Here is a 12,165-nt window from a genome sequence, read left to right as displayed (position 1 = left end):
TCTATAGCAAGAAACAACCAATTCATTCACAATATTATAATGTCAAATACAACTTTTGTATTGGTTTATCCATCAGAAGAATTAAGAATTAAGAATTCTTCTGAGTTATCTCATGATACAATGACTATATAGTTACTGTGTGATCTTCTGGCTTGTGGCAACTCTCCTTTTGCCTTTCCACACCAGCTTCTCAATTTTGATCTGCCCTTCCACTATCAGGACCCTTGGAAGAATGTTCTGTGCGTCTTTGCTTTGGCTTGCTGGTTACTAGCTTGCACTCAGGTCTACCAGAATGGAGTTAAGGGTGATTCTCCAAGCTTTCACAGGCAGCCACATGCCGGTGCATCACAAACAGCGCTTTAGGAGAGCCCCTTTATAGAAGGCATGGTCTCTCAAACAATTCAGAGACATAAAAAGCAGTATGGTCAGGTGGTGTAGCAGTGGTTCATATGAGGGCTTTTGGCCTGATAACTGTGACTTTTAAAAATTTTGTCTGTCTTCTGTGTGAGATGGAACTCAGCTCATCAGACTTTGTGGTGACTTCTTTTACCTTAACAGCCATCTTGCCAGCCCCGTTTTGACTTTTTAGTATTTATTTTTACCTTATCTAGTATGTATGTATGAATATGTATGTACCATGTTGTGCCTCTGCAGAGCCAGAAAAGAGTGTTGGATCCCCTAGAGTTACAAAAAGATGTGAAATACCATGGGTTTCTGGGAAATGAACTCCAGTCCTCTGCAAGAGCAGCAAGCATTCTTTTTAAAAATTTTTATTAATTTATTTTTTACATTCCAATCCCAGTTCCCCTTCCCTTCTTTCCTCCCACTCTCTTCACTCACTGCCTCCTCCCATCTGCTCCATGGAGAGGGTAAGGCCTCCCCTAGGAAATCTAAGTCTGTCCCGTCATCTAGTTGAGGCAGGGCTAAGGCACCTCTCCACCCCCACACACCTGTGTCTAAGCTGGGCAAGGTATCTCTCCATATAAAATGGGCTCCACTAAGTCAGTTTGTGCATTAGAGATAGATCTTAGACCCACTGCCAGTGGCCTCATATATTGTCCCAGTCATACCATTGTCACCTATATTAGGAGAATCTAGTTTGGTCTTATGCAGGTTCCCCACATGTCAGACCTGACTCAGTGATCTCTCACTAGCTCAGGCCAGCAGCAAGTGTTCTTAACCACTGAGCCATCCCTCCAACCTCTCTTTGCCACTCTGAGTTTGACTTTTGAATGTGGATCTCATATCTTTTCCTGATCTAACAATTAGTAGTATAATGTTTTCTTGCAACACTAGGGAGTGGTAATGGGCTCACAACTCCTGGTCAGCCACACTCTCCCAAAGGAAATAATGTGTACTCTAGTGAATTGTGTCACTCAGCTGTCATCCTCAGTGTTTAGTGTTTATTTTTATATTTTTAGAAAAGGTCTTATTTATTTTCACGAGTGTGAGATTTTCCTGGATGTTTGTTTGTGCACCACACGAGTACATTGCCCAAGGAAGCCAGAAGAGGCTGTCTGATCCTTTGGGACTGAGTTGCATATAGTTGTGAGCCACAGTGTAGGCTTTAGAATCAAACACAGGTCCCTGGGAATAGTTGCCAGCACTCTCTCTGGTCCATCTCTCCAGTCACCCAAAATAATATTTTCAACTTAGGTTGGCTTTAGTTGATATAGAACTAGACATTAGTTTGAAGAATATCTATACTATAAAGAAAATGAGTAGAGAACAATACATATTTAATTACTTCTGTCTTAGTTAGGGTTTCCATTGCTGTGAAGAAATAACATGATCACAACACCCCTTAGAAAAGAAAACATTTAATTAGGGCTGATTTACAATTCAGAAGTTTAGTCTACTATCATCACAGCAAGAAGCATGGCAGCATGCAGACAGACATGGTACTAGAGAGATAGCTGAGAGTTTCACATCTTGATCTGTAAGCATCAGGAAGTGACAGTGACACACTGGCCAGGCTTGACCTTCTGAGACCTCAAAACACACTCTCCTAGTGACACACCTCCTCCAGCAAAGCCACACCTACTCCAACAAGGCCACACCTCCTAATACTGCCACTCCCTATGGGTCTCTGGAGGCCATTTTTATTCAAACCACCACAGTGTCAATGAGATATCAGTACTTACCCAATTTATTTTATCCTCACAGTAATCATTTTAAATTACTATCTATTAAATGGAGGCCATGCCAAAACTTGAATATATCTAGATGAATGCTTCACGTGGTTGAATTTGTTGGGAATAGACTAACTATAATTACTCAAGGAAGATATTAAAACTCATAAATGGCCAAACTACACAAGCCAGTGCACATTCGGGAGATAGATGAAATGGCCCTTTTCAGAGACATGATGGCCATAACCATGTATGGCTATTTAGATTAATGTAAACAAAGTACAGTTAGAACTTAAGTTCCCAGGGCACATTCCTGTCCATCATGGTACCAATAACTATAAGCAGCTGGTTGCTAATATGTGGACAGTATACAAATAGAACCTCAGGTTAGGATAGTAGCTCAGCTGTAGAATAGTTGCCTTCCACAAAAGCCCTGCGTTCAGTCCTCAGCGTCTCATAACCCAGTTTGGTGTTCCAAACTTGGAATCCCAGAAGTTAAGGGGTAGAGACAGCAGGGACAAAGTTCAAGATCATCTTCCAGTTTTGATACAAGAGACCCTGCCTCAACAATTAAAAATCAAGCCAGTATAGTGGTGTTCATCTTTAATCTTTAGCACTTAGGGGATAGAGACAGGCAGAGATCTGCATGAGTTCGAGAACAAATTGTCTACATAGCAAATTCCATGCCAGCCAGGGATGCATAGACAGAACCTGTCTCCAGAACAGAAAAACAGAACCTGGAATTTTAAAAAACATCATTGCTTGCCAAGTGTGCTCACCCTTCCTAACTTAGGATATTGCAGCCTTGCAACTTTAACCTGGAAACTGCTGAGTTTTACATCATCCAGGGTCTGGTGACACGGGGAGGTCTCAGAAACATTCTCCTGTATCCTCATGAGTCAGTGCTTCCTTGCTGCTGAGTGTTCCTCTCTAGAATGTTTCCATCAAATTCATTGCATCCCAGCTCTTCTTCCTCAGATCATTCTGGGTACTGATAGCTTCCGGATCTTTCCTCTTTTCTGCTCTACTCTTCATTGGAGAGATAAGCAGAGAAAGGGGGAAAGGGAATAAGCTGGTTTTGAAAGTCTTTCCATGTTTGTCAGCTAGGGACGTGCACTTTAGAAAGTTAAGACGCACCTTTAGTCTTTGTGTCCTTTTTACTTCCCTGCCAAACAACTTAGGGACCAAGTGTTTGCTGCTTGCTCAGTATCTTCCTGTTTCAACTCTGTCTAAAGTTTCTCCTCAGGGCCGGGCGTTGGTGGCACACGCCTTTAATCTCAGCACTCGGGAGGCAGAGGCAGGCGGATCTCTGTGAGTTCGAGGCCAGCCTGGACTACCAAGCGAGTTCCAGGACAGCCTCCAAAGCCACAGAGAAACCGTGTCTCGAAAAACCAAAAAAAAAAAAGTTTCTCTTCAGTCATTATGGTCAGGTTTGGGTTTGCAAACACTTCAGTCATAGTATTCGTTATACAGTCCTGGACGCTCCCACATTGGCATGGAGTTGAATTCCTATAGTGTTTGCCCCCTATATGCCAGGTGAGGTGCCGTGTGGTTATCCTACATGTTCCTAAAGGAACTCTGAGGAAATATTCTATAAATTTGGCTGTGAAGGTGAAGAGGGCAAGATAGGGGTATCTAGAGGGGCTGGTAGTCCAGGCAAGTTAATTTTAACTTAGGGCCTTAAGACATTTCAAATGAAGATGGGAAGGGGGAAGAGTGACTCTGGAAGTTTGAGGCCTCACAGTTAACACATTAAACTATGTGGAAATGTTTTGGATGGAAGTATTTTGGAAGCATTTGACTTCTCACATAGAACCGCTGATGCTGGGGTTGGGTGTGCTGTTTTTACGTGTGTGTCCAGTATTTAGAAAATCCAATCTTTTCCCACCAGTATCTTACTCTTATATTCTTATCTCTTTAATCCTCAGTATAGAAGAGGAGGGCCTATCATTGCCGTGCAAATTGAGAATGAGTATGGCTCCTACTATATGGATAAAAAATATATGGCATACGTAAAAATGGTGAGTGCTGTTTTAAACTTGCTCTGCTTCTTGTAGTTTGTTACGCTGAGTGGCAAACATATCCCGAATACCTGTAGCTTGCCTGGAACTCTGAGATATGAAGGTGACTAGGGTCCAGTTTTATTTTTGGTTTTTGGTTATATGCTTGTTACTGGCCTGGAAATAACACACATGACTCTAATATGAGTCAGAGACCCACGCTAGGACAACTTTACTTTCTATGAATATTTCAGCTTCCTTTTGGGAATATGTGCTTTTCCATTCTTTTACTTTCAGATGAATCCATCTGCTTAGGATACTTATAAGTAGCATACAATGTATGCAACCAGATTTGTTATTGAGTTGGGAGTGGTGAAGGTCAGAGGGTCAACAGTTCAAGATCACCCTTAGCTGTATAGTGAGTTTGAGGTCAGCCTGGGTGACATGAGACCCTGTCTCAGAACACCACTCTTGGTTTCTTTTTCTCTGGCTGTGATAAAATATTCCAACAAAAGCAGTTTAAGGGAGAAAGGACTTACTTATTGCAGCCCATGGTTAAAGGTTTAGTTCATCAATCCAGGGAAGTGAAAACAGCTGGGGCTTGGTAGACTGTCTTACGTCACATCTGCTGCCAGAAAGCAGAGAAAGACAGATGCTTGCATGTTAGTGCTTAGCTTTCTCTCTGTGTTTTACACAGCCTAGGATCCCCAGCCCAGGGAATGGTGCTGCTCACAATCTAGGTGGATGTTCCTACCTCCGTTAATGTAATTGAGATAACCCTCCACAGGCTTAAAGGCCCATCCCTCAGGTGATTCCAGATCCTGTCAGGCTGATAGTGAACACTAACCTTACAACCACCACCACTACTAAGGACTTTTGTGAATGTGGAATTAGCTTGTTTACACTCATTGCTAATGCATTTTGCCTAGATCTATTACACTGTCATCTGATACTTGTCCCACTTCCTGTTCTGTGGTCCCCTTTCTTCCTGCTCTCAAGATGACTTTGATTTTTTTTTTTTTTTGGTTTTTCGAGACACAGTTTCTCTGTATTGTTTTGGAGGCTGTCCTGGAACTCTCTGTCTCTGTAGACCAGGCTGGCCTCGAACTCACAGAGATCTGCCTGCCTCTGCCTCCCTAGTGCTGGGATTAAAGGCGTGCACCACCTATGCCCATCGACTTTGAATTTTTGATCCTCCTGCCTGCATCTCCCAAGTGCTAGGATTACAGGTGAGTATCACCACATCCAGTCTATGTGTTGCTGATGCTGCAACCCAAGGCTGTGTAGGTGATACATGAGCAACCAACCAACAGATGTATTTACCCAGTTTTAAAAATTAATTTATAAAAGATTTTAAACTTTAAAATTTTAATGTTTATTTATACTTCTGTGTCTGTGTGTCGGGTATATGTTCTGCCATGTACATGGGGCAGTCAGAGGACAACTTGAGGGAGTCACTTCTCTTCTTTCACCACATAGGTCTCAGGGATTGAACTCAGGTCATCAGGCTTGTCAGCAAGTGCTATTACCCACCTAGCCATCTCTAGGCACTAGTGTTTTCTTTACTGAATATTTTTATCATCCCGTTTTCCAGGATCAGCCACTGCCTCCCTACTGGGACCTCAGCTCCCTTGTATTCTGTCTCTGTCTAGGTTCTCCAGCTAAGTCTTTAGGAAATATTTTGTCCAGCTGTGTAGTTGTGATAGAAAGGTCGGTGGGAATAAAAGTAGCCCGTTGTCTACAGAAGAAGAATCTGTTTCTGTCTCTGTGAGCTGATATTGTCACCACCTTTCATTCTCAAGCCTTCTGGTATGTCTATATGGTCATCCACCTATAGGTCACATTGCTCACTGGAATGGGATTGAAACACTGAAGCTTCATTAGCCCTATGGGAATCAGAGTGCAGCGGCACCAAGTCCCAAGTAACATTCTGGCTCTTCTTACTTGAATGACTTCCTCTCACTTTTCTGCCTTCCTGAGTTTTTGAAATTGTCCTATAAAAGGCCAATCATTGTTTGATACCAACAAAGGACTCAGGTGAATTCTAAGAATTTTTTTCATTTTCAAGACATTTTTTGTCCAAAAGATCCAACAGGGCACACACTTGACTTGTCTTAGAACCTGCAGCCACCATCTCAGTATTTTGCCCCTCAATTACATAAATTCCTTCATCTCTTCTCTTTCTTGATTGAGAGTATCCCTGTATTTGTAGTCAAACTAGGAAGATCTAAGGTTCATGCAGGTGAAAGTGCCATCATGGGTGGATTAAGCCACAGTTCACCAGCTCTTCCCACTGACTGAAGAAACTACTAAAGAAAGTGTGTCCTGTGGTTTTGGTTCATGAGGAATGGTGATTTGGTGACAGCATGGACAGAAGCATTCATTTTTCTGCTCTCTGGCTTGGAGAAGCCCTTGGTGATCCTTTGGAGAAATCACTGCCTTTCGTGTGAGGTTGGGAATTTGAACTGCCATTGAGGACTTTGAATGAGGCAGGACTCACATTTTTGTTTTAAGGTAAAAGTGGTTGCCTGGAGAATCAAACCTTCCTCTCCATGCCTCAACTTCACTGTGGTATTTCCCTTTTCATAGCTTTTTTTCTTCCACTCCTAGGAAGAAGCAATCTCATGAGACTAGGGGCAATTCATTTCTCTTACTGAATTTCTCCTTAGGCCTTAGTGTCAAGAGGGATCAGTGAGCTGCTCATGACTGCAGATGATGGCCTGAATCTGAGAAAGGGCCACTTGAAAAATGGTATGGTATTGGTTGCATTTATTTCTACACTGCTCACAATGACAAAAAGCACACAGGTATTTTTATGTTTCATCCTTCCATTTCCTGGGTGGTAAAGACTTGTGGTCAAAACTGAGTTAGAAGGTAGGATTCAACCTTGCTGCATACCAGCTGTTATGACCAGAGCATTACTCCATCTGCCTTACAAACTTTTAGTGGCATAGCACAGGGTCCAAAGATTGCATAAGTAAAAGTTGCCTCCAAGCCAGGACAGCTCCAAAGCTACAGAGAAACCCTGTCTTGAAAAACCAAAAAAAAAAAAAAAAAAAAAGTTGCCTCCAGCTCTGGCAATTGACTGATCAACAGAGAACTGAGGAGTTTCAGAGTAGTAGTATTGTTATGGGCCCAGCCCTGGCAATTCCCTGAACAAATGAATCCAGAGAATAAAAGCAGGGCTGGGGGTGGGTGGGAGGGGGATAATTCTCAGGGGTGGAGCATTTGCTTAGTGTGTGCAAAGAAGAAAAAAATGAATGTGTAGAGTCCAAGATGGAGAAAAGCAGCTTCTGAAATTCTTTCCTCTAAGCAATTTTGTCATCTCCACTCTCTTCCAATGCTCTCATCTCTGGTCTTTTTGGTGGCCCTTTTCTGTTGTGGCTGGAAGGTTAGAACAGTGTTCTGAACTAGAAGTTAAGTATGGAGGAGATCCTGGGTTTGACCCCCACAACCAAAAAAATCAAGTTTCGGAGTCTGTCTCAATTTCCTCATTTGCTGCTCATGTATTAACTTGTGTCACGTGGCATATTTAACTATCTTCTTTACTTTCAAGATCATCACTATAAGTTCTAAGTGAAGAGTCACGCATTAAATCCCTTTGCATGTGCCTTTGTGGCTATAAGTATAGCATCATTTCTTTATTGCTAGCCCTGACTATTGAAGTACTGAAGTGAGAAGCTGGCATGTACATGTCCAAGAGGTGTGGCCCAGACTCTTCTGGCTTTGGGAGAGTCTTGTGCCCCTGCGCTGTGTGGTCATGGCAGGATCTCATGTGTGTTCTTTCTACCCACAGTGCTGGCCACTGTCCACATGAAGAATATAAAGAAAGCAACATATGAAGATCTCAAATCCATTCAAGTAAAGGCCTTGCAGACATGACAGTCACTTTGTTTCTTGCCTTCCCTGGACTTCTTGGCTTACGTATTGAGGGAAATCTTAATAGTAGTTGGTTTAGTTAAAAATCTGAATCTGCAGTGTCCTTAACTATCTATTACAAGTGGTTTTAGATTCAAATTGTGTAAATTCTGAACACTTGGTCCACAGGCCATAGTGTTTGAGTGCTGTAGTCCTAACTCTTGTTCATTCTGGTTTCTATGGCATGGCTTTCTGCTGTTAGTTGAAAGCCTAGCATGTGTCATAATCCTTCACTGATGCAGCCCCCATATAATCAAACATTTTAAACCCTTTCCCTGTGTCTGATGTTTCTTACTAGACCTTTACTCTGGTCACCTAAGTGAATGAAAACATTCTGTTTTTATAAATGTCCAAATTCTACTTTTAGGATGTCTTAAAAGGGTAATATTGAAATGGCAGTTCATTTCCCCCTATTCCCCCAAAAAACTTGGAAAAAGTGAAATCACATGAGGAGACCACATGGCTGGAAAGATCGTGTTGAAATGGGAGAGTAGAACTCAGAATTCCTGGGATATAAGGCAGGGTGCTTTCAGTTAAAGGGCGTGAAGCACTGGGCTTCACAGTGCCCTTGCAGGCAGTTCAGGGATTCAGAATTGAAGAAGAGCCTTCCTAAATTGATGTGTTTTTTTTTCCTTCAGGGTATAAGCCCTATACTGATGATGGTATACACAACAAAGTCTTTTGACACGTGGGGGTATCTCCGCAACTTTGGAGATCCACAGAGTAAGTCCTCTTTATGACTTTTTTAGGGAAGCATGTGACACCAGTGGCACTGGTCTGTTTTTTTTTCCTTGCTGGTTAGTGTACTTAAGGTTTAGGGCCAAGGAAGGCTCCCAGATGTTGTATCTATAAACATCAACCTAGCTAAGTAGATACCTTCTGGATATCTGCTTAGATGTAGTGGCCATAGAGTGTGAGCACCTCTGGGGGTCATTGCAACAGGAAGTTAAGTTTCTATAGTTTTCATTATAAATACACTCCACCAAGGCTAAAAAGTGATGAGAATGAGTTATTCTCTGAGATGGAAATAAAATGAAGGTGTGCTGAGTATAGAAGAAGTTATATAACCCCACTCAGCTGATTTTAACTCATTATTCTCTTTCTGGAGAATGGATAATGGCCATTTAAATGGAGTTGAAACTATGATTTCAGATTAGTCACTAAGAAGTTGGTAGGTGCTTTAGAAATAGTAAGCTGGACATAGGTATGCCTCTAAAAATTATGAACAATATTTGATATACAGTTTGCATCCTAGGAATAAAGATTCACACAAATATGAAGCCTAGAGAAAGAAGTAATAAGTGATTTTGGATCATAAGAACAAACACTGCCAACTACTCCCACCAGTCCTGGATCATCTAACATGTGTTTCTGGGCATGAGCTCTAGCAGATCTTGAAGATTTCAGGTCTAGGTAGTTTGAACATCTACAACAAGCTGTGACTTCTTAAATCCCAATTCCACCCCTGTTCCTGCCTTTCTTCCTACCTTCCTGCAGTGCTGATGAAGGATGTGCATGAGATGTTCATCCTTGGGTTCTCCTTCAACTTCTACATGTTCCATGGCGGCACCAACTTTGGCTTCATAGGTGGAGCTCAGTCTTCAAATCGTTATCTACCTGTAGTAACCAGCTATGGTAAGTACTCAGGCCCCAGAATTATCTCTAATCTAGGTTGCTCCCTTGTTGAGTCTGGAAAATACTAGGTTAGGTGTTGGGGAAGTCCTGTGTATATGTCAATAAATTACTGCTGGCCAATAGGAATCTAGATAGGTGGGGCTAGGAGTCCAGGAGGATTCTGGGAAGGAGAAAGACGAGAAGAGAGTTCGAGATGTAACCGCCATTGGGGTAGGAAGCCTGGAACCTCCCCGGTAAGAAACATACTTAGATTAATAATTATGGGGTAATTACTTAAAGCAGAGCTAGCCAGTAAGAGACAAGCAAGGCCAACAGCTTCATAATGAATATAGCCTCTTGTGTGTTTATTTGGGACTCATGCGGATCTAGAACCAGGCTGGCGCAGCAGAGCCCAGGCGACTGGCGGGGGATAAACCAAAGCTCCTAGCAAAGAAAAAGCTTCTCTTAACATAATGGTTGTCAGGAGTGGGATTGAATTTCCACGCAAAACAACAAAAGCTTTAAAGGAATTTTAGAAACAGAAGAACAGAGAGAAGCATAGATTTTGGTAGCAGCATTTTCTCAGGTGTGCTCTGTTTTGCTATCGATAAGCCGAGATTCACGTGGCTCGCTTACCGGAGTCTTCCTGACTCGGCATAAAAAGAAAAAAAAAAAAAGGTTGTTTTAAGAGACTCTGCTAACGATTGATAGGTGTGTACGTACAGCTGGAAGTGGCAGCTTTTGCTGGATGTCAGCATGGACTGAGGCAGTAAGCTGGAGTCACGCTTACGCCCGCCATCTTGAAAAAAAAAAAAAAGAAAACGGCAGTTTAAAACAGCCGCGGTTTTAACACGTGGCCAGAAAAACAAAGATTTACAGTAAAGTCGGACTTGGATGGACAAAACCTCTAAAGGTTTTCAGTGTGTTTAAAAATATACGTGAGATTGAGAGAGAAAATGAAATGGCAAAGTGGTAAATAAATACAAAAAGCCGGCGTTGTGGTGGCGCACGCCGGTAGGATTGCTCCAGAGGCAGAGGCAGGCAGGTTTCCAAAGAAACCCTGTCTCAGAGAAAAATAAATAAAAGTAAAATAAATAAAGTAATAATAAATAAATAAATAAGCCACGTAAAGATGGAAAATACACAGAGAGTCTGGATACTGTACGCTATTATGTTTTTCAGTTTTTTGATTGCTAAGGAAGGAACAGCTGCTAAAGTACACTTGATTATAAATGCTGCTGAATTAATCCAACTTCTATCTTTTGAAAATGCCTTGACTTCAAAATTTAAGTATAAGGATATGTTACTTGGAAAAGGAGAATTTGCTTATGTTTCTACAGAAAATGAAAAGCTGAGAATTCCTTCCAGGCTTCTGTGGTTTCACGAACCAAGACCCCTGGAAGCAGTGGACCAGGTGTTCCAATGACTGAGACAGCTAAGATGATACAGCTTTACAGACCCCGAAAATACGGACTTATACAGGTTTCTGAGTTTTGTCATGATCCCCATGGTATAAACAGCGCCCCCTTCCAGCAGGAAGCAGTTTGGAATGAGCAACGTCCCAATTCTCATCTTGTTTAAAAATCTTTGTTTTCATTTAAATGGGATTGTTTATAATTGGCTAGTGATCACAGCCAATCTTTTTTAATGGTAAAAAGGGGAATTATGGTATGGGTATTGTTTTTCATTTATTAGACAAAATCAAGGTCAATTTTGTGATGCTTATATTTCTCCTCTTGATTAAGTATTGTGCTTATACTGATCTTTTACAACGTAATGCATAATTGAATACAGACTATAGATAGTTACTTATAATAGAATTTCTAGTTACATAAGTTAGGTTTCTAGATATACAGAAATATATTTGAGATGGACAGTCTTCAAACCTCTCAAAGACCTTCAGAACATGGCATTTAAAATAGTTTAGGGTTTGTCTTGACAATGAGAAATGTCTGCTCCTGGCAGCACCAATTACGTCTGAGAGGAAGATGGGCATAGAAGAAACTCGTTATAAAGTTTGCTTTCAACATGGCAAGATTAGCCATTTGGGCAAGAAACTGCTCTTGCCTAGATTGTTTGACTGTTGTTGTATCATCTGGACATGCAGGACCCACAGGAAAGTGACTACTGAACTCAGTCTTACAGGGTTCCTGCTTGATGAAGAGTCTACGAGACTTTCTGCAGGACAAAGAAAAATGACTGACAGACTGCCAACGCAGATGGACAGTTTGAAATTTCCTGCTTTGCAGAGAAGTGTTCCAGACACATTGTGGCCTATGGGCTGAAGATGGATGCCCCAATGTTACAGAGGAACTTCGGGTGACTGTCCAGGCAGTAAGATGTCTCTGTCAATCCTAGTGTTTATATATTATCCTTCTGTGGTCTTTGATGGAGTTGAAGACAGATAGTTATAATTATAGTTTTCCTTAGTTATGATAAAAGATAAGCTACATATAGGACTTTGGACTCACAAGGATGGGATGAATGATATTTTCTTTAAA

The 12,165-nt window shown here is 41.6% G+C and overlaps 1 protein-coding gene across 2 annotated transcripts in view; it reads left to right on the top strand.

Moving 5' to 3' along the window:
- LOC110339887 (beta-galactosidase-1-like protein 2) overlaps positions 1 to 12,165 on the top strand; it is a 41,056-nt gene that overhangs the window by 8,100 nt on the left and 20,791 nt on the right. For both annotated transcript variants that reach the window (XM_040730086.1, XM_040730085.1), the window contains exons 7-11: positions 4,061 to 4,153; positions 6,802 to 6,883; positions 7,929 to 7,993; positions 8,689 to 8,773; positions 9,548 to 9,685. In XM_040730086.1, the coding sequence (XP_040586020.1) occupies positions 4,061 to 4,153; positions 6,802 to 6,883; positions 7,929 to 7,993; positions 8,689 to 8,773; positions 9,548 to 9,685 (463 nt within the window). The remainder of the gene's footprint in view (positions 1 to 4,060; positions 4,154 to 6,801; positions 6,884 to 7,928; positions 7,994 to 8,688; positions 8,774 to 9,547; positions 9,686 to 12,165) is intronic.

This window comes from Mesocricetus auratus, unplaced genomic scaffold (assembly GCF_017639785.1).
Source record: "Mesocricetus auratus isolate SY011 unplaced genomic scaffold, BCM_Maur_2.0 Super-Scaffold_100022, whole genome shotgun sequence".
Taxonomy (NCBI): Eukaryota; Metazoa; Chordata; class Mammalia; order Rodentia; family Cricetidae; genus Mesocricetus; species Mesocricetus auratus.
The sequence above is the reverse complement of the archived record's forward strand: the minus strand, read 5'-3'. Positions and strand labels throughout refer to the sequence as shown.